At 39.6% G+C, this 21,274-nt stretch overlaps 2 protein-coding genes across 2 annotated transcripts in view; both read left to right on the forward strand.

The window, feature by feature from the left end:
- The window catches only part of srp68 (signal recognition particle 68), a 14,049-nt gene extending 13,091 nt beyond the window's left edge, over positions 1 to 958 (forward strand). Inside the window, exon 16 of the mRNA XM_034687003.1 lies at positions 1 to 958. This exon is cut by the window's left edge and continues 703 nt beyond it. The gene's annotated coding sequence lies outside the window, so the exon portion shown is untranslated.
- A 3,805-nt stretch (positions 959 to 4,763) lies between these two features.
- On the forward strand, positions 4,764 to 21,073 carry evpla (envoplakin a). Its single transcript, XM_034687165.1, is given in 54 exon segments — positions 4,764 to 4,977; positions 9,457 to 9,556; positions 9,648 to 9,802; positions 10,609 to 10,732; positions 11,719 to 11,850; positions 11,955 to 11,996; positions 12,389 to 12,443; positions 12,446 to 12,549; positions 12,647 to 12,754; positions 12,840 to 12,912; positions 12,915 to 12,934; positions 13,063 to 13,173; positions 13,365 to 13,511; positions 13,597 to 13,751; positions 13,861 to 13,955; positions 14,281 to 14,339; positions 14,341 to 14,454; positions 14,810 to 14,842; positions 14,844 to 14,986; positions 15,176 to 15,207; positions 15,210 to 15,313; positions 15,421 to 15,614; positions 16,021 to 16,061; positions 16,064 to 16,107; positions 16,109 to 16,171; positions 16,286 to 16,369; positions 16,807 to 16,852; positions 16,855 to 16,913; positions 17,017 to 17,080; positions 17,083 to 17,108; positions 17,253 to 17,351; positions 17,353 to 17,515; positions 17,518 to 17,544; positions 17,547 to 17,622; positions 17,624 to 17,669; positions 17,671 to 17,709; positions 17,711 to 17,744; positions 17,747 to 18,037; positions 18,040 to 18,225; positions 18,228 to 18,320; positions 18,323 to 18,712; positions 18,715 to 18,771; positions 18,774 to 18,830; positions 18,833 to 19,014; positions 19,016 to 19,032; positions 19,034 to 19,464; positions 19,467 to 19,619; positions 19,622 to 19,655; positions 19,657 to 19,784; positions 19,787 to 20,080; positions 20,083 to 20,220; positions 20,223 to 20,261; positions 20,264 to 20,506; positions 20,509 to 21,073. Coding segments are annotated over 54 exon segments (5,919 nt in total). The 5' UTR covers positions 4,764 to 4,921; the 3' UTR covers positions 20,628 to 21,073.
- The last annotated feature ends 201 nt before the right edge of the window (positions 21,074 to 21,274 follow it).

A 21,274-nucleotide genomic window follows, 5' to 3' on the forward strand; every position in this document is an offset into this window, starting at 1 on the left:
TCTTTTTATTTGTGAGTTTTCTTTTTCATTTCTTAACATAAAAGTAATTTTCTACATCACCTTAACTGACTTAAAAAAGGCAGTGCCCTCCAGATACCCTGTCATTTTGCTTTGAAGAGCTGAAGCTAATTTATCATTCATCATAGTTTCAGAACACTTGAACTGTCACATCTCTTCCAGTCACCTTTTGCTACGTTTTAATGTGTACAAGGAATGTCAGTAATGTTACCAAGGCCTCTTCAAACAGAAGGACAGGATCAGAACTTGCATTAACAAGGCAATGAAAATGCTGAGTGGTTTAGTGTTTGAGTTTTTAAGGTTGTCAACAACCTACACAGGTTGCTTCATGTGTTTGGCTGGTGACTACAGAGAAAGATGTCTCTTCAAACTCCAATTAGCCCCAGCTATATTTTTATTTTGACTTTTTCAGCAGAATCCCAGATGTTGTACAAAAACAACAACTATCCATCATGGACTCTAGGGAGCCACGCCTGTTTGTCCGCCATGGGTAGGACTCTGTTATCATCAACACCGACATGTCTGATGATAGACTACAGTGCTAGAAAAACCTTATGTTATCATTTGTTTGCAGCTGTGATGTCAGCTACGATACACAGTTCCTGTGATTCTGAGGGGACCTGTTTGTTTGTTTTTTGTGAAACCTGGCGTAACATCAGATAGAGGTTTATAAAAGTGTCAGTCACCAGCTAGTACATTTAAGTGTTTTGTTCACTCATTTTAAAGATTGTTTTTATTTGGCCTAAACTGTTTCCCCTCTCAGTGTTTTTTGTTAAAGGATCGGGATGGATGTGCTGGAATGACTCCAACCCTTTACCTCCAATAACCTGGGATTCAATAACAGAGTGTGGACAAGTAATTCAAAAGAGAAATGATGAGAAGATGTGATTTAATTTAATTCCCAGGCCTGAATAAAAATAAATCTGCACCAAAAAACTTACATGGTGTTCTTTATTCTCTTCTGACATTGAATTCAGTGATTATTCCTAAATTATGTTAAAATTCGATGCCCTAAGCTCCGTGATAAATGAGGAAACAAGTATTTTTTTACTTCAACAATCCAGCCTCAAACTAAGGAAGTTAGTGATGTGTCATGTGTACTCTCATTTAGCTTTGTCCTGGGTGTGTATTTCAGATGCCTCAGCAGGGTGTGAATGTCTGTACGTTTAGTTTTATGAATATGCATTTCCACAACTTCGAATGTTTATATAGGTGTGTTTGTTACTCTGAAAACACATCCCTGAAAGTTACTCCTTCATTATATAACATCTGTATTTTATATGATGAATTACTTTTCCCACCCCTCACCCATGGCATCTATATCTTTTGACTTAATCTCCTGTCTGTTATCGCTATCATCCACACACATGCATTCCTCTGTCACTTGTAGACCACACAAATATGTCATGAAGATATTTGATGCGGTTGAGATAATTTCTTATCTGCACAAAGACACGAGATAAGCCTTTGTAACAAGTATTCTTACATTTCTGTAAAGCAGGGTCTTTTCAATAACTTGTCCTTTTATCTAGCTGCTTTGAAATGAGATGAAGCACGTGAGAGTAAATTATTAACTGATAGGGAGAATTTGCATATTTATTTGTTGGTGGGCAGATCTTCCTTAGTTGAGTAGATTGTACAGTACTTAATTTTCTTTCATCCAAAGGCCAAGGTACAACCACCCAAGCTTTGTTTGACTATTACGCAGTTAATCAGACAACCATGCTTTGTCTGCTGTGTGTTGCTAAATGAGACAGACACACCCAAGCAGTTACAACCTTCATTGTTTTCTTTAGAGTTTAAATGTAACAAATCTGGAAGCCTCCAGATAATATTCTATCCTACCCATGTTACCCTGCAAGAAATTAACTTGATTATATTTTGAGTATCTTTTGATTCATCATTGTACCTCCAATAACATATTTTACCTTCTACATCCAGAAGGACTGGGGTCTATAATGCTCATTACTTTGCTAGCTAGCAGCTCCATTAAAAAAGGCTGATAAGTATCTTAGTCAGTCCTCTATTGTGGTCACCGCTGACATTTTTGAAACTAATGTTGATTGAATGGGGAAAATTATTGTAAGGATTACCATTTGGCCTATACATATCATTTTAAATTACCCTCTGACTTCTTAGTTGCCCACATTAAGTTGTCAAATTTAATTTGGACTGATAACATTACTATCAGACTCAGTAACCCCTTGAGTAAGGTGCTCATTTTTGAAGAGTTAGCATGCTAACACATTATGGTAAAATGGGTGACATTATAGATATAAAGTGTTAACAGGTAAAAAAAAAAAAACTTAGGTCAACTAATTAATTTTGGCAGCTAGCATTGTTGTGAACATGTTAGCATGATGCTGTTAACAATTAGCTACAAGCTACTGACTGCCTCGAGCATCATTTAGGACTTCAACAATTACCCCTATCCTGACTTTGAGCCTAAACATAGAAACCCCCTCAGAACACAGCACAATACAGTAAGTATGTTAAGCACTGTAACTCTGAACTTTTGAACATCAGTTTAAAGTTATTTTTTCACGTTTAAAACAATAGTTGATGAAGACTACTTATGAGACATTTGACTACACGGCAAAGACTCCATCTCCAAATTTAATTTACCAAGCTGTCGTGTAATTGTACTCATTCAAATTCAGTAATTTCAGCACTTAAAATTGAGTCAAATTTGTGTTAAACTTTCAGTATGGCAATTTCTTTGAATGAGAAAAACCCTATTGATTTTATGTTTAATTTATTTAAAAATCTACCAAATAAATGATAAGCTTGGCAAGTTCTTGCTGAGAAAGTTCAAAGCTTTCTAAGTTTGTGGAAACCAGTAAACAGGCCTTGAATTGTGATTTTTTTTTTTGACTGTCAGAACCTGATCATGTATTTTAACCTCTCCCAGGTCTTGCCAGAAATCATTGATGGAAGGTTAATTTACATATCTCATTTTCTTTAAGTATTCTCAGAAAACTTAATAAATCGTTTAAATGTAATTTCTTTTGATATTTTACAATCCTGTCGTTATGTTTTCAGAGGTCAAAATACACATTTACACTGTACCTCTTAGCTACAAATAGTGTCCATGATACTTTACAGGTGGACCCACCCAAAGTGAGAGGGAAGTATGACTGGACAGAACCAAAATCCTGGCTCTCTGTTCAAGATTCTGCTGCAAAGAAAGCTGCCTTTCTGCATTCCACGCCATTCCCTTTTGTTGATATGCGACAGAGACACGCCCTGATCCTGAATCACTTGCATGCCTGTAGATGCTACACATACAGTCTTTGTAATGTATTGTGCCTTCTTTAATCATTTACACAAGAAAATATGCCTCTATGGGACAGAACTATATCATAGACTTCCTATGTTGTCTAAACATTGTCTCACACTTTTACATTATTTACTGTAAACACTGTATGTATGTGTGTGTGTGTGTGTGTGTGTGTGTGTGTGTGTGTGTGTGTGTGTGTGTGTGTGTGTGTGTGTGTTGCATGTAGTTTTTCACAGCCAGGCTGAGGGTGAGGATACATTAAGATATGCCAGGACAATTTTCATTTAATTCTACTTAATTCTAGAAGCATACTTTGTTTAAGTGTCCTTAAAGTCTGTGCAGCATACAGCCCTCTGACTTCACTCGATTTATGAATGAAATAAAGCAAGTGGACACAAGAAAGCACACCAATCTCTAATCCTTAGCTATGTTCTGAATTCTTAAATTGTGAAGCCATGTAAGAAATATACAGCCATAACAATCAAATGAGAGCCAACTTATGCAACATGGCAAGTTTAAATATGTTGAACACCAGAGATTAAGCCAGGAATTGGCATAGTACAAGTGAAGCAAACAAATGAAATGAAACATAAGACAAGTGGAAACAACTACATCAATTTAGTTCAACTTCCAAAAATCAGAGACACAAGAATATTTTCAGGTTGTCCTGACTCTCTAATGATCTCATATGCCTGACAGGAGTGTGAAACACATGGCACATTACATATGGAAAATAATTCTGGTTATGAGTGGAGATATGGGAATGTTTGGGTTCCTGTGAGGTCATGCAGAAATGAATGAAGGGATACGTGTCAAAGGGGGTGTTTCTTATTTCGCTTGTTGCAGATGTTACTGTGAAAATGGAAATCTACCCTATGGCCCAAACGCTTTAGTCCTTTCTTTCAGTATGATTAACTGCACATGCAAACAGGATACAAGTGGGGTGAAAATGGGGTAGAGTGGGAGGAACTCTTTGGTTTTTAACATTATTGAAATGATAAAGATGTTATCATTTTTATTAGAATATTTCTTTAAATCGGCAGTTCACCAAAGCTCAGTTTGTTTTTAAAAACACTTTACTTTGTATTTCAATTCAGATATAAAGCATACTCCTGTACATGTACTGCTTTCTTTAGGACTTCGCTGTCTTAATATAGTCATAGTCTCAGATTCAAAGTTTATACTCCTGCAAAACCTTTTTGTATAACTTCAATTTTTCCTCCAAATTCCATCAAATAAATAATAAACATTGACATGTGAGAGTGTGTCATGGCCCAGATGAAAAGGAACTTGGGCAGGACTGAAGTAGGGAGGAAAGTAGGAACAGGTTGGTCCGGTCTCTCTCTCTTTCTGTATCTCTCTCCCTTTCTTTCCCTCTCCCTGCTGGGTGGATGTCTTGGCAGTGACACACCTGTTAACCTGTCTGGGAGGAGTTTCAGGTGTTTAACCTTGTGCTGACGTGAACATGTATGCGTATTTTTGAGTGTTTGAGAGGAACCAAAGGGAGAGGAGAGACAGAGCAGGAGTCATAGGGTGAAGAAGACAGACGAAGAAGGACTAAAAGAGAGAGAGAAAGAGATTTTTTTTTTTGGAACTCTGCGTGACCCCCCAACGGCCTCCAGGATGTTTAAGAGAAAGGATAAGGACAGCACGCTCAAGGTCTCGGGCAAGATGAACAAGTGAGTTTCTTTCTTCTCAGAGGAGTTTATGAGTGTAATGCATGTATGAATGCATGTGTGTGTGTGAGTATGGTGACACCTAATCTCGGTCACCCACCCTCCTCCTGTTCTTCCTAAGCTGAGAGCTGTGTCGTGTTTCCTCTACATGCCCATGTCCTCTTTCTCCTTCGGGGCTGTGGTTCACCTTATGTAACATTTAGACTGAACCACATTCTAATCAAAGTTTGCAGCAGACAGACTCTCACTGATTTGAAGTTGTGCCAAAGTTAATCCTCAGGGATTGGTGAAAGCTGACTGGAGTGTTTGTCAGGTTGTTAAGGAGGCCTTAAGGTCAGGTTTACTCTGTAAACATTAGAAGTGCTGTGAAAGTATTTTCATAAGCAGAGGGAAACTCTTTTCAACCTCACAAATCTAAAAAATGTAACCTCAAGGGCCAATTATCTTCTTTTTTCTTAAATCCACCTTGCTGTTCAATGTAGAAAACTTGTAACTTGATTAAAGTTTTAGAAAAAGGTTGGTGTTGAAGTATGTGAGCTGTTTATTCCCTTTGTATGAATGTATCTATGCAATATTAACAGTGAACAGAAAATGATAATTTGGTGTTTCAGCATTAAATAGGATCATGGTGCAGATAAAGACGGAAAACAAAGCTTTGTTACAAGGAGTGATGATGACTGGTTCTTTTGTACATATATATTTTTTTCGGTTTAAGATTATCTAATTTGCATAATAACTTTAAATCACAGTTTGATATTGCTCAACCCTGACTTGGCACCAATCAGTGACCAGCCTCTTCATAGTGAACATGTCATCTCCATGCTAGGGTGTGATGAGGGCTTGGCAGTCTGTGCTGCTCAGCTGGTTTCTGTCTCTCATGTGGGCGTTGGTTCCAAACGGTGCTCAATGATGTGACACAGGAAATGTAGCACAGCTTGTTAAATCAATTAAAACTGTGTTAAGTAGGGCATGAATATATAATAATTATTTAATTTATGACTCATCTTTAAAATATTTCTTATTATGTAATCATGCTATCTTTTATGTCAGCAAACCCAGATAACAATTCCTCAGACTTTATTTAAGTCTAGAGCTGTCACAGTACCAGAGTTTTAAACTTTTGAATGATTCTAGTAAAACGATATGGGTACCTGTTGATGCTACAGCAAACAGTATGGTTTCATTAAAAGTCATTGAACAGAGACCAACATTTGACATACTGAAATATATGTCTGATTTTATGTCACACCACTTTGTTTTCATTAGGCATCCTTTGGATGAAAATAAAACTGAGTATGTGTCTGTACAAACTGTCACAGATTGTATTGTTTTAAAGCAGGTAGTATTGAAAAGTATCAAAGTTTCGAAACGTTGACAACCCTAGTCTGAACAACAAAAATGAATTCATATATGACGGTGAGAGGAGAAAAGGAGAAAAAGAGGAGGGAAAAGAAAAGCAGAACATATTCACAAGCCAGTATTGACAGTATTGGTTATCACAGCTCTTGTTGATAATCATTCACAAACAGATGAGTCCATTTGTAGTTCAATGAAGACATAGTTATGTTGTTTTGTGGTTGGCACACTATCTAAAATGAGGACTAAGATAGTAAAGGTAGATTGAAGAACATATGGGTGTGTCTGTGTGTGAGCATATGGGTGCTGCCTGTTGGGTGTATTAAAGAGGATGTTGTGACGCCCTGATATCTAGGGATCATCAACTGTATGGCCCCTGAGGTGTCACAACAAACATCAACTTCAACTTATTTTTACATTAGAAGATTTCTTCTGGCCAGAAACTTTATTTTAGTGAAATCAAAGGGCCACACATTAAGTTCAGCTTCACCATCTTAAAAATGCTTTTAACGTCTTCTTGCCCTTACAATCATCAAAATAGTGTTTCTCAATAGTAAGTGTGAGCTAGGAGAGTTGGGAGTGAGCTGGGAGTGTTTGTGCTACAAGTTATGTGATTTTGTAACTAACTTGAAAAATGCAGGCCAGCCCTTCAATTATGTGGGTTATCCAGTTATCCAACTTTCTAGTCAAACCAGTCATATGTAGCTGCTGGCTAAGCTGCTATGGAAATTCATAAATCAAGAAACATTTTTAAGTAATGATTATACTCATGTCGTCACCATGGTGTATTTTGCCGATGAAAGTTGCCATTTGGCTCCACAATCGTGAATATGACACCAAAAATTATTAACAGGGTAATCCACTTTTGCAAAAATTGAAGTTTTGTTACAGTGTTTAACTGAGCAAAGCCCTCCTGTATTCAATGAAAGGAACTACAAGTGTAACACCTCAGATAACCTCTATCAAACAATCTCACATCAGAGGATATTCTAAGTGCATGTTGTTGATGAAGATATTTAATGTGTCCACACAATCACAAAGGTCTCAGACCACTGAGCGTTATGTGCGACTGTGCAAATGAGCATCAGACTTCACCAGGGAAAGAAGGTTAAACTCCTGCATTTCATTTGATTGTTGCCCTTTAGGGCCTGTCCAGACTTTTATGAATGGATCCGCCTAACAGTGGCAGGGTGACATCAAGTTTGTGCACAGAAATAGCATTTATTAACTTTTTCTGTTCCACAATTCCTACAGTTGTTACATTTATGTCACTACAAAGCCACAACATTTAAGCCTGACATGCTTCATTCATTAAGGACTCAAAAAATATGTTTTTTGAAAATTTCAGTAAAAAGTATCAACAAAATAATTTGCTACATAGAAATCTAAAAAAAATGCTACCAGCAGCAGCATGCTTCAATACAGCCCAATGATCCAGTCTCACCAAAACCCACCTCAGAAAGCGAATCATAGTTACAGATTTATGGGAGCAACTGGGGTGGTCCATGAAAAAGAGGGCGTGGTACCCCAGCCCACATCTGCAAACATCTCTGTTATATATTATATTACAAGATAAAACCAGTAAGGTTTATCATGCACAGAAAACTGAGAATTATACTTAAACCTGAGAGAGAAAATAAGGTGAAAGTACCAGAGACACCAAAACAAACCCACATCATAAACACATTAATAGGCGGGTGGAAATCTTATCATTACTTCCTTATTGATACATTCTGCGATGACTCAAAATAATGTTGCCTAATAACCAACCGTTTTTTGGCCTTTTGTCTGATATGTGCATGTGTGTGTGTGTGGGTGTGTGTGTGTGTGTGTGTGTGTGTGTGTGTGTGTGTGTGTGTGTGTGTGTGTGTGTGTGTGTGTGTGTGTGTGTGCAGCACATACCTGTCTCTCCTGCTCAGTGAGCATGTATAGGGAGGCCTTTGTCAGAGCTACTGTTTTTATTTTGAGAGATTGAATAGTGAAAATGCTTATTATGGTGATGTTGTGTGTTTTAATAGAAAATATTGAATACATTTCCCTCCATAGTGTATAAAAGCAACTGGTGGGACAACTTCCTCATGTCCGCCTCAATTGGAAGACATTTCACCCCAAAACTTTCTCTCTAAATGAGATTCTGATCTGTTCATGAAACCAGCAAGTTTAAAATGAGTGGATCTGCAACATTCTGCACATCTCATTTTTACAATATTTGAGATAACCACCGAAACAACCACAGACCCACTTTCCATCCCAACTTATCCTCCCACAAAGCTTTTGAGGCAAAAAAAAAAAAAAGATTTCATTGTATCCTAAAATCCCTTCACTCCAATTCTAACCTCCGCAAATTTGTTTTTTTTGTACCTAATACAAATCATGCAGCTGTTGTGATGCCTTGTAGGTGTAGGTCATCTCTCATTACCTGCCAGGTGATTCTCCTCCACCTTTTTTCTCACCTGCATGTCTTCACTCTGAGTAGCACAGAGGGAGTGACAGCCACAGAGGAATGGTTAGCATTGAAGGAACGCTGTTAGGGCGGCTCAGGTGATTAAAAAAATATCTCCTGGCACTCATGCATCAACCTAATAACCTTTGAGACAGTGCACTGGATCCCGACAAAAGAAAGTGCATCAGATTATACAACAGAATTATAATACTAGAGGGGAAAGTGTATTGTAGTGGATGTATTTTGTCTTTCAACTTTGTTCCCTGTAAAAAAAAACAATAATTTTAGTATAACTTTATCCAGTTCTTAAAAGTGGCGTGCCATTGGATTCTTGATGTTTTTCCTTCAAAAAATTCCCCCCCCAAAAAACCTGACATGCTCAGAGAACTAGGGTTTATAGTTCTAAGTTGAATTTTTCAAAAGCAGTCCACTTTTTCGCATATCTATAAGTGAGTAAGTTTAAGAAACTGTTATGTCATCAATTCTAAGATCTGGTTCAATTAAAGACCAAGAATCAGGACAGAATCAACAAGTTTTAAACTAAATGACGTGTAACATTTAAAGGCAACCTGAAGCATCTCGACCCAGAGGATTAGGGACTCTTTGACAAACTTCAAATGACTTTTTTCTGTGCTTTAGGTGTAATACTTGATCTTTCTGACCTCTTGTCCTCACCCTTGCAGAACCCAGGCCAGCAACCTGCAGCTATTGGTTGCACAGATGCAAAAGAATGCGGACCAGGTGGAGAAAGATATCCTCCGGTCTGAGGAGCTGCTGGCTGTGGTGAGAGCAAACACACTAAAAGGCACAAATAATACATGACTGTACAACTACTGGCAGCCCTCACTCAATACTATCTGTCTTTTTCATTTAGGATGCTGAAAATGACAAGAAAGAGCAGCCTTTCGAGCATCAGGCTGAGATTTCAGACCGCCTGGGTGAGGCTGAGAGTCTGCTCAAAGACCTCTTCCTGGACATCGACAAGGCCAAGAAACTCAAACACCCACAGGCCAGAGAGATCGAGAGCGAGTGAGTCATTACGAAATACATAAATACAACTCGGTCGAGGCATGATGGCTGTCTAACATGAGTCTGGTTCTGCCTGAGGTTTCTGCCTGTTAAAAGGAAGTTTTTTTCTCACCACTGTAACATTGCGATGTGCAATGCTCATGATGGTAAGACTGAGTCTTACCCTGTCTTGAAGTTGGGTCTCCGTTCATAATTTGACATAGAGTGGTCTAGACCTCCAATATTTGTAAAAGCATCTTGAGATAACGTTTGTTGTGATTTGGCGCTATACAAATAAAGATTGATTGATTGATTGATTGATTGATTGATTGATTGATTGATTGATTGATTGATTGATTGATTGATTGATTGATTGATTGATTGATTGATTGATTGATTGATTGATTGATCGATCGATTGATTGATTGATTGATTGATTGATTGATTGATAACATAGGAATTACATTTGACTTTACTTATTCAAGGCAGGATTTAATCCCTTAAAGGTATTCTATTTGATACTTTAAATTTGAAAATCCTGTCACACTCACTTCACAACAACTCTGTAACACAGACATGTGTGCAGCCTAAAGGTAATACTAAAGCTAAAGGGGCCAAAAAGGTTCAGTATACAACAAATACATATAATATTTTTTAAGCTTTTGTCAGGAACGTTGAAAAAACATTTGAAGTAAAACCTGTTGGAAATAAATAAAGAGGGAAATGATTTAATTATCATAAACTGTCAGTATTCAAATACGCATTTTTTTCTCATAAACACATTATTCACTCTGCATTTTTGTACTTACACGTCCTCTGCCCTCCAGTGTCATTGAGCTCCATAACCGTTGGCTGAAGGACTGCGCCTTTTACCGAGATGTCTACGAGCAGATTGATGACGTGTCCCTGATGCCCAGAATCGAGTGGGGGGCTGTTTTCAACGAGAAGCAAGTAAGTATAGTAACACTGTCTAATGATTTGGACCTGTGTGTTTAAAAAGGAAGAAAAAAACATCTTAAGGGTTACAGATATTCTACGTTCTTAAAGTGAAACATTGGTAGCAGGTTTATTTATTTCTTATAGATTAATTCAGTAGTTAACTATTTAACTTAATGTTCTATTTTTGTTTATTTGTTTTTCTTATTTAACAAATTGTTTTTTGTTTTTGTTTTGGTTATTTATCTACTGAGCAAGTGACAAATACTTATCTGTTTGGCAAAAGTGAGATGAAATGAGATGATCAGACAAACATAAAATAACAAGTATCACTAACAAACAAGAGAAAAGCTGTGATTATAGAATCATATTGTCAATTAAAGTGACAGGATATTTACCTGTACAGCTGATTAACCAAATATTTAATACTTAGAAAAATCAGCTACATAGCCACAACCAATAATCTCAACTTTCAAAACAGTTTGTGATTGGAAGCTTCCTTTTATTGGACACCATTACTCTTTTACCTGCTAGAAGAATAGTCTGTGTAATTCCATTTAGATGGCTGTTTGTAAAAAGTAATCATCAGAATGATTACAATAATGCACTGTTGGGGGGTAATGTTCAATAAGGTTCCCAAATATTGTTGTAAAATATTGAAATATGGAGATCCAGAAACCACACAGCTTTGAATTCACTTTTCTTATCATGTAGAACTTTATTTTATTTTTTTTGCAGGTGAAAGTATTTAATAGGATTGTTTACCTTAAAAAACCACAAGTTGTACCCTTCAAACTTGTTATTACACATTAATACATCAAATTCTCAATATATTTTAATCAGCGACCTGCTTTTACTGACCCTCACTACTCTGACATAAACACATCAACCACAATGTGGCCAGTTGCAAAACACACCTGTCCACCTGTTATGTTGCCCTCTGGTGTGATTTATCTCTTGATGCTTCTGACTGTGTTCTCCCTGTGTGTTTTTTCTTTTAGAAAGATGTTAACGCTGAGGAGTATGGCCCCTCCTTGGCGGAACTGGAGAAGCAGATCGCTGCGCACAACATCCTGCACAAAGAGGTGGAGGCATACAACACACAGCTCTGTGTCAGCTCAGCAGGCAGCAAGGTAAACAGCTAGGTATACATGGGGTCAAATATATGTATCAATTCAGTCAGCAGCTGGTACTAAACAATCTCTCATATCCTGCATGTTTCCATTTTGTCCTTTAGGAGAAATACACAGCTCTGAGGAAACAGTACAACAATCTACTGGTGAGTAAAGATGTTCAAGTGTAACACAACAACTATAAATTTAATGTACAAGTTCAATGGTAAAAACAATAAATGAACATTTATTGGAATATGTTCAACAGATTGAAAAGCATCATGTGCAGTAAGTCTCTTTAGATTTAAAGTTAAAGTCACGTTTTCCTTCTCGTCTTGCAATGGGATTCATTCCTTGATTAAGAAGCAAAGCATACAAAATGTAATCTTCCCACCCTCTCCTTCCTCTGTCGTATGTTTTTTTGGTTTGGCAGTCCTTTTTCAAAAAATAATAAGACCTAATGAAGCGATAGGCTCTCAAAATTAAGTTTAATGGTGACACATTTTTTGTTTTTTGGAGTTTCTCGGGTTCTAACCAGATGTATATATTCTCTTCTCAGGATAACTCAAAGTGGCGAAAGCACTACCTGACAAGCCTGTATGATTACATGCATGCTGCAACAAGGAGCTGGCCTTCCTGGGAGAAGAACAAGACAAAATCAAAAATCAGGACTGGAGCGACCGCATGGTGGACCCGCCTGATGTCCGCAGGCAGTACGAGGTCAGGACTGATGGGCTGTTCAGCCAAAACAGTGATAACTGTTTATACTGAGGAGGTGTAAATAACCAAATAACCCTGTTTTATTCAACTCCACCAGAACTTTAAGAACAACAACCTGCTGTCTCATGAGAGTGAGGTGAACAAACTCCAGGATGAAGGAGACAGACTTGTTGACATGAAACATCCTGCCAGTGCCACAATACAGGTACACACTGCTTTTGGCAAGACAGGCTTTGAAGTCTAAAGAATAAAAAACTGCAAGTTGTAAACCTGTAATGTAACTTTCACAGGCTCAGAGAGATGCTCTACGAAACGAGTGGCAGAAATTCCTCAATCTCTGCATTTGTCAAGAGACACACCTGGACATGTGGAGGAGTTTAAAAGGGTAAATATGGAGCAGCCAACATCCACGATCACTATTCTCTCATGTCTTCATAACCTTCCTGAACAGTGCCAGATTCATGTATAGCAGAAACATCACAATTGAAACCTGTATTTTTGTTCCTTTTTTAGTACCAATTGGAGACGGAGCAGCTGTCAGAGACGTTGACCAAACTCAACAGCAGCCTGGACCCAAAGACTGTCAGCAAGAAGAGCAACTCAGAGACACTGCTGCAGCTCGAGGTACAGGGGAACTTTCATCGTCTCTGTTACAGGGACAGAATCAAGTACTAAAAATTGATGCTCAATACCTGCAACCAACTTACTTCTTCATTGATTTTATCCAGAGTCTAAAATGTACCTTTACATTTTCTTAGAATTAAAATGATTGATTCTTTGTATCTCATGAGTATCCCACTGTGTTGGCTCCCCAGGCAGAGGAGAAGGCTGTGCAGAACAGCGCACAGCAGCTGGCCAACCTGAGGAAGAGCAGCACCACCATCGCTCCTCTGAAGCTACGACGCAGCCCCCCAAACAGACCCATCACACTGGAGTCCCTTTGTGACTGGGAGACAGATAAGGTGGAGCTTCTTAAATGCTTTTCAGAGCTGAGATGTTTTTAAGCGATACTGAATTAATATTTTAATCATTTTCATCTTTTTTCAGGCTTCCTTGGCGAGAGGGGAGAAGGTCACCCTGAAGTCTAATCCAGACCCAGAGAACTGGGTTGTTACTGCCAATGACGGGATAGCAAAAACCTTCCCTGGAGTTTGCTTTCAGATTCCTCCACCTGATTCAGAGGCCATCGACAAAGTGGACCTGTAAGTAAAGCACAGTGTTTTCATGTAGATAAACAACATTCACATGAGTATGTCAGTAATTTGTATTTCTAACTTCTTCTCTGTCCCTCTCTGTTCCTTCTTTCATCAGGCTAGGAGGGAACTGGAAGACATCAAAAGAGAGAGCGGCTCTGGCTTCTTCCCTGAAGAATAACAAATCAGCAGTCTCCAGGCCCTTACAATCAGGTTAATTATCTTATGATGGTTATTCATTATCTTATCAGGTTATTATCTTGAATAACTTTAAGGCCAGTCACACCAATTTTTGTTTTTATCCTGCAAAATGATCAATCTGCAGACATCCATAGATGGTCGTTACTTTTCTTGAAATAGCCATCTTATTCAGTACGTTTACATTTTAACCAGAAGAGCGCCAACTTTTCATTTGTTTACACCCTTTCAAATATCTGCGTACTCTGCCAAAGACAGCATCCTTCAAACGTAATAGAAGCTTTTAATCAACGCAGACTCTTCTTTTTATTAAATATGATTCTCTGTTTTCTAAATTTAGGTCCACCGTCCTCTACCCCGCCGGACCCAAAAGCCTTAGCTCTGGCTCAGCAGCTGGAACCAGCTGGACGGCGACCTGAACAACGCTGAGGAAAGCTTGCTGAGCCGCCTGCGTACACCACTGAATCGCAAGGACCCAGCCGGAGATCTGGCCAAGAGGCTGAAGGAGCAGGAGGTGAGAGAAACAGAGTCACACACTCAGATCAGCATCAAGAAATTTATTTAAACCCCTTAACTGCTTGATTTCCTCATCAGAAACTCAAATGAACAATTGAATTTTTTAGGAACATTTCTATGAACAGTCCTATGAGAGATTTAAACTTTTATCCATCTCTTTGTTTGTACTTCCCTGCGTTTTTAGTCTACAAGAAAACAATGTGTTGTCAGTCTCTTGCACTTGCATCATTCTCTTAAGGGCTTAGGTGATGTGCTTCAAATACATTACAATATCATTATTAGCACTATTTTCAGTTTGGACTGCTTACTTTTGTTGAAACAGTATCCTAAATATCTGCATGTGTCCCTCACAGCAAGCCCTCCAGGCTCTGAAGGCCCTGGAGCAAGCAGAAGCAGGCAGCTCAGGCTGACCTGCAGCCCCTGTTGTCCGAGGACCCCAGCGGTACTTCCTCTGCACTGCCGCTCAAACTGAGCGCTGCCAACAACAAGCATGACGGCATCGCAGCCCTTGCTGACCTCTACTCCAAGAAGTAAGTTTGCTTTGAGAAGATGCATATTCACAGTGTCATGTCAGAGGTTTTTTTATACAATTAAAACATAGTTATCCTTGTTTTAAACTAGTTCATAATTACTTGTTCTCACTTGTTTGTATGTATCTGTCTGCTACTGAACTAAATAATCTCAGTTAACTTATCATTACATTCATCACTTTTTCCCAGAGCAAATGCATCTCTCAACTTGGAGAATCAGATTAAGAGGTAGACGGACTTGTCTCTGGATTTGAGGACAAGATGACTAAAGATGGTCCAATAACTGATGTACCAAATTCAGTCCAAGCCCGAGTTGAAGACATCCAGGTGAGGAAATCTATACAATTTAACCACATTCAATGTTATTTCCTTCCTCATCAACTCTATTGTAGATTGACAGATTTTAAAATGCACGTCTCCTTTGTTGTATTCAGTACCAGAGAAAGGCAGTGGCAGCAGCTCAGGACGACATGAAGAAGCTGAGTCAGGATCTAGAGACCACAGAGCAGCTGTCCAGCTCTCTGCAGCAAGGCTACCAGGAGTTCTGCCCAGACATCCAGCGCCAGAGAACAGAGGTCAAGCAGCTGCAAAACCGCTACGCTAATGTGACTAACCAGCTGAAGGAAAGGTGAGGATCAGACTGAATTCAACTTGTTCAGTCACTTTAGTTTCATTAGTAAAACACACTGACTCAGGTTTTTTCTTCATTAATCATGAAATAGACATTCATGAATTAAATCAGTTGCTTAATCTAAGTTAAGCTTTCAACCTGGGAGGTCAGAACCTCCAAAGTTGAATCTCAAATCTGCAAAAAACAAGATTTTTTTAAAAACAAAACACAGATGATCATAAAAAAAAGTATACTGTTTTAAACACAGTTTTGTACATTTTGTGGCTAGGACAAGATTTAAGCTAGGTGTATCTAAAATAAAAAAATCAGTAAACCGTACAAAAATAAAAAATCATCTTATTGAGAGTGCAACCTTTCACAAAATGAATTCCATCCTTTCTGTCACACCATTGAATTATCACAGAGAGAGCATACTACAAGAAGCTGCATCCAAAAACCAGGAGTTCCGAGCAAGAGCAGATCCCTGAACTCTTTCCTGGACAACCTGCCGAAAAAACCAGATGGACCCTAATGATGATCTGTCTAAGATCTCTTCCACGCAGAGCTCCCTGGAGGTGAGACTTCACACAAGTGTCCCGTCTTTTTTCTTCTTCCTATCCCTCCTCTCTTAATGAAAACTAATTTTAATGATTTGTTGTGACAATCATCTGTTAACATTTTCATGACAGAGGGTGGCTGATGACCTGAAGAGGAAGGGAGATGACATGGACAGAGTGACTGACCTGTCTCGAGATCTGCAAAATCTGCTGAGTGTAAGGCTCCAACCAATTAAAATCAATGCTACACTCAAAAGAAGATTTTGACCTCTCGTCTATTGTTGCTTGATATAATATAATCCATTTCATGACTTTATTGTGTTATGCATTTCTGCTTATCTTTATTAAGTTAACTATTAAATTGAGCTCACGCACAAGTACCTTGCGTTTGTCTCAAATTGCAGGCTTTAACTTTCATCACTTAAATCGTCTCTGCCACATAAAACAAGTAGCCAAATGGTGTTGCTAATTTTAGCAGTTGTATTTTTTTCATCTCAGATTTTCCCAAGACTACATGATTTATGACGCTTAAAATCATGTTCATTTAAAATGAACTGTTTTATGCAAATTGTCTGCACATTGAATCAGAAGCGTGCTTTATTGAAGAATGTGTTCCTCTCATAAGTGAAGTCTGATCCTTCCTCTCTGTGCAGGACTACGAAACCAATGTTGACAAATATAACAGTGTACTGGAGGACTCTGAGCCACAATTGCAGAGAAGCCTCGCTTGCCTACACTGGCTGAAGCTGTTCAGAAAGAGGTTGCTTTTTTACTTCTATTTTCAAAATAATATATATTTTTGTTTACATTCATTGAAATATAAAAAAGTGCTGATGGTTTACTGTGTCTCTTGTGTTTTACAGGAAAGGGATCTGGTAAACCGTTACGCTGAAGCAACAGCTGAGAATTCCCAACAGCAAAAGCAGATGGCTTAGCTAAGAATCTACTTTTACAAGTAAGAAAACAAGGCATAATAAAGAGAAAACAGTCCTTTACCTTAACTCAACGATATAATATGTTCTCTATAAAAGTGGAGCTACATCACTGAATGAATTACATGACTTATTGGCATTTGATTCATTTTCATTTTCTGCTACAGAATGAGGAGAAAATCACCATGGTGGCACAGCAGCAAGTGCAGCTGGAAAACCAGCAGAGAAGTGCAGTTGAGATAGATTCTCTAATGAAAGAGATTGATGGAAGAGAAGGAGAGGACACTCCGTACCCAGATTGACATGAGAACCTTTAAAGAGAGGTTGATATCATTGAGAAGTCGCAGAGGAGTTGAGCGTATCGAAGAGAAAGAAGTGGTGGAGTACTACCGCGACCCAAAATTGGAAAGTGATTTGGCTGATCTGCAGAAAACCTGCAGGAAGAGTCCCTGAGGCGTAGCACACCCAAACTGAGTAGGAGGTGTTCAACAAAAAAATCAGCATTCTAGAGGAAACCCTCAAAAACACACCAGCCAACTGTTACCAGAGAAGTGACAGAGTTTGAGAAGGATCCACAGCTGGATAATAGAGGCTGCTAAGATTAGAGATGAAATGGCAAGGATGGAGAGATGAAATTAGAGTGAGGGATGGAGACCAAGTTAAATAAAGACAGAAATCACAATTCTCCAGCAGAAGAAGCCCCTGATCAAAGAGAGGGTGGTGAAGTAGGAGATAGTGAAAGTGGAACAAGACCCTCAGATGTTGAAAGCAGTGCGAACATTTGAGACTGACATTTCTGATGAGAACAACAAGGTTAGGCTCATCAACGATCAAATCTTCCAGACAAGGAGCGAGATCAATATACTTGATAGGCTCATTCCTAACATCCAGCCCAAAATCATCACAAAAGAAGTGAAAAAGATTGAACAAGACCCAGAGCTCATTACTGAATCCAGAGGATTCGAACAGGCATAGAGGAGGAGATAGCTGAAAACAACTCTTTGTCGAAAGAGCTAATGGAACTCCAAAACCGCTACAGGGAAGTTCAAAGCAGGAGACAAAAAGTTGAGGTGAAGGAAATTGTAAATGAGCTCTACCGGATAGACCCCCAACACAGAGGTGGGATAATGCGACTCAAGAAAGAATACAGGAATTAGGCAAGCAGCGCTCTGATATAGAGAGAGATGTCATCCAGGTCACATCTGAAGTGAATATCCTCAAAGCTGAGAAACCCAAAGTGAGATGAAAGAAGTCCTCCAGGATGTGGTGAAGGAGGAAAGAAGCCCTGAAAATGAACGAGAGATTCATAGACTTAACAGTCAAGTTAACCATTTATACACCACCTACAGCACCCTTCAGGACCAAGTGCTCAACCTTCGGAGAGAAAGAGATAATCTGAAGGCTGAAAGGTCCAAGGTAGAGACCAAACTGATCAACAGAGAAGTCATTAAGTATGAACCTGATCCTCTGGTGGAGAAAGAAGCTGACCGTCTGAGAAAGATGTTCGTGAGGAGGCAGGCTGAGGCGCAGCACTGAGAGATGGTGTTTGATCTGCAAAACAAGTACATCCTGTTGGAGAGGCAGAAGCCTGAGGAGAAAAGTGTTGTGCAGGAGGTTTTGCGTCTACAGATGGACCACGGCAGAGGGTTGAGCATGACAGGCTCAGCAAGAGCCTGGATGAAGAAGTAAGACCCGGCGTCAAACAGAGCTGGAGTTACAGCAGCTGAAAACTACGCTTGAAGATAAAGTGAGGTCCTCAGAGAGAGCAATGAACATCAAAAGAGGATTCAAGTCGAGTCTGAACTCAAGAGAGATTCGAATTCGCATCAACAGTTGGAAAATGCCCCACCTCCTGTTGAGGAAAGTATCATTGTTAGGAGGTAACTAAAGGTTGAAAGAGACCCGAGACTGGACAGACTTACGAACGGACCTGCGGTCAGACATGGACAAGAACCAGTGATATCCTGCGTCTCCAGAGAGAGATCCGTAGCATCACTCTAAGGCTTGAGATCCTGCAGATGGAGAAGTCTGGAGAGAAGACAGTGTACAAAGAAGTGGTCCGTGTTGAAAAAGACCAGGCTGTCGAAGCAGAGAGGGATCGCCTGAGGGAACAGGTGTCTCAGAGTAGATTTGGCCAGACAGGACCTAGAATGAGATCAGGCGACTCAATGAAAAGATCAACTTTCAATGAGCAGCAAGTCCACTCCTCAAGAGAGGGTACGTCCCTCACTCTGAACAGAGATGCCTTACTGAGGGAGAAGGACAACCTTACTCGGGAGCTCAGAACACTCGAGGCCAAAAGACAAGACACCAGCATATCCTTCCAGCAGCAGAGCAAGCTAATGAGTGAGAGAACACAGACCAACCGGCAGAATAGCCTCAGTTGGGGTCTGACGTCCAGTGTCTGGAGAGGGAGATCCTGGATGAAAAAGACATTATCCATATTCGAGACAGCACCATCCGGGACCTTCTGATGAGCCTTCAGAAAGAGGAGTTTGCAGAGACCAGAACAAAAGAGACCAATGTCTCCACTAAATCACCATCTTGGACCCAGACACAGGCAAAGACATTCCCCTATGATGCCTACCTACAGGGTATGATGATCGCGTCCCAGTACATTCATCTGCAGGAGCTGGAGTGTGACTGGGAGGAGATCACCTCCATGGGACCTGAAGGGGATATATCTGTACTGCAGGACCGTAGAGTGGGAAACAGTACTCCATCAAAGAAGCCCTGAAGTCAGGCAGGCTGACAGAGGATCAACTACAGCAGTACAAACAGGGCAGGCTTCCCATCTCAGAGTTTGCCTTGCTGGTTGCCGGCGACACCAAGAAGCAACCTAAGTTCACCTCAATCTCTTCAAAGACCATCACAACGGTGAAATCTTCAGCCACAGACTTCTCCACCGCTAAAGAAGGTTCCCCAATAGCTGGAGTAATTGATATAAACACTGACACATGCTACCCAATACGCAATGCAACCCTGCGCAAACTGATAGACCTACAACCGCCCAAAGACTTCTGGAGGCTCAGGCATCAACCGGCGGCATCATTGACATCAGCAACAATGAGAAATGTACAGTTCAAAAGGCAGCTTCCAGAGGCCTCATTGAAGACAGCCAACTTCAGAGGCTACTTATGCTCAAAAGGCCTTCACTGGTGTTGAAGATCCCATGACCAGGAGTGTTTATCTGTGGGAGAAGCTGTCCAGAAAGGCTGGATGCCAAAAGACAAAGCCATTCCCTACATGGAGGCACAGCACCTGACCGGAGGCCTGGTCAATCCCAGCACAGGTCGTCGAGTAAGCATCATGGATGCCTTTGCGAGCAAGATGATCGACAGCACACTAATGAGGGAGCTGCAGGCCGAATCAACTTATATCAAGGATATTGTAGACCCAATCACAAAGGAGAAGATCAACTACAACAAGCTCTGGAAAGCTGTAAGAGAGATCCCACCTCAGGCTTACCTATGCTGCCCGCCTCCTCCAAAGAGTCTGGTTACAACTCAGGCACCAACTCAAACAGATTTGTAAGATTCTAGATGTATGTTTACAATATACTTTGAGTTGTGTTGTCTTTAGAGTGCTGTGGTAAAAAAATCCACTTTTAGATAATGGGAAATACATTAAAAAAAACATGACTTGCTATGTAAAATAGTAAGTAATGTATTTGACTCAGGAAACGTCTTCTACTGCAAAGCTGTCTGTCTGCCAAAAATGATTGCTGCTGAGCTGCTTTGTTTACCAAACCTGTGTGATGTGGGCGGATGTGTTTTGAATTAATTTAAAGAACAAGAATATGAATGCATTTTATCTGCAATGTTATGTTATTTGGGATACTGGGACATGGTGCAATGCTATTTACAAAGATTGATTTGAATCTTGTATTACACTTGGGCTATCCTTGACATTGTTCACTTTAACTCAATCTTGTTTGATACTTCATGAAGAAAAAAGTATATATATCATAAATTTAAATTATAATGGATAGAGCATGGACTCCCTTACTTTCATTGTTGTGGTGGCGACCTCTGGTGTTTAAGGATGAAGAAGAGCAAAAAACTGTAGTTCTGTTAAGGTCTTACGCGCACACGCGCACACACGTGTGCATGTGCACGCGCAAACACACACACACACACAACTGGCTTGGCCTCTATATCCTTATTCACTCATTTGTTCGAATTACGTG

The sequence above is a fragment of the Notolabrus celidotus genome, chromosome 7 (genome assembly GCF_009762535.1).
Source record: "Notolabrus celidotus isolate fNotCel1 chromosome 7, fNotCel1.pri, whole genome shotgun sequence".
In the NCBI taxonomy this organism is placed as follows: Eukaryota; Metazoa; Chordata; class Actinopteri; order Labriformes; family Labridae; genus Notolabrus; species Notolabrus celidotus.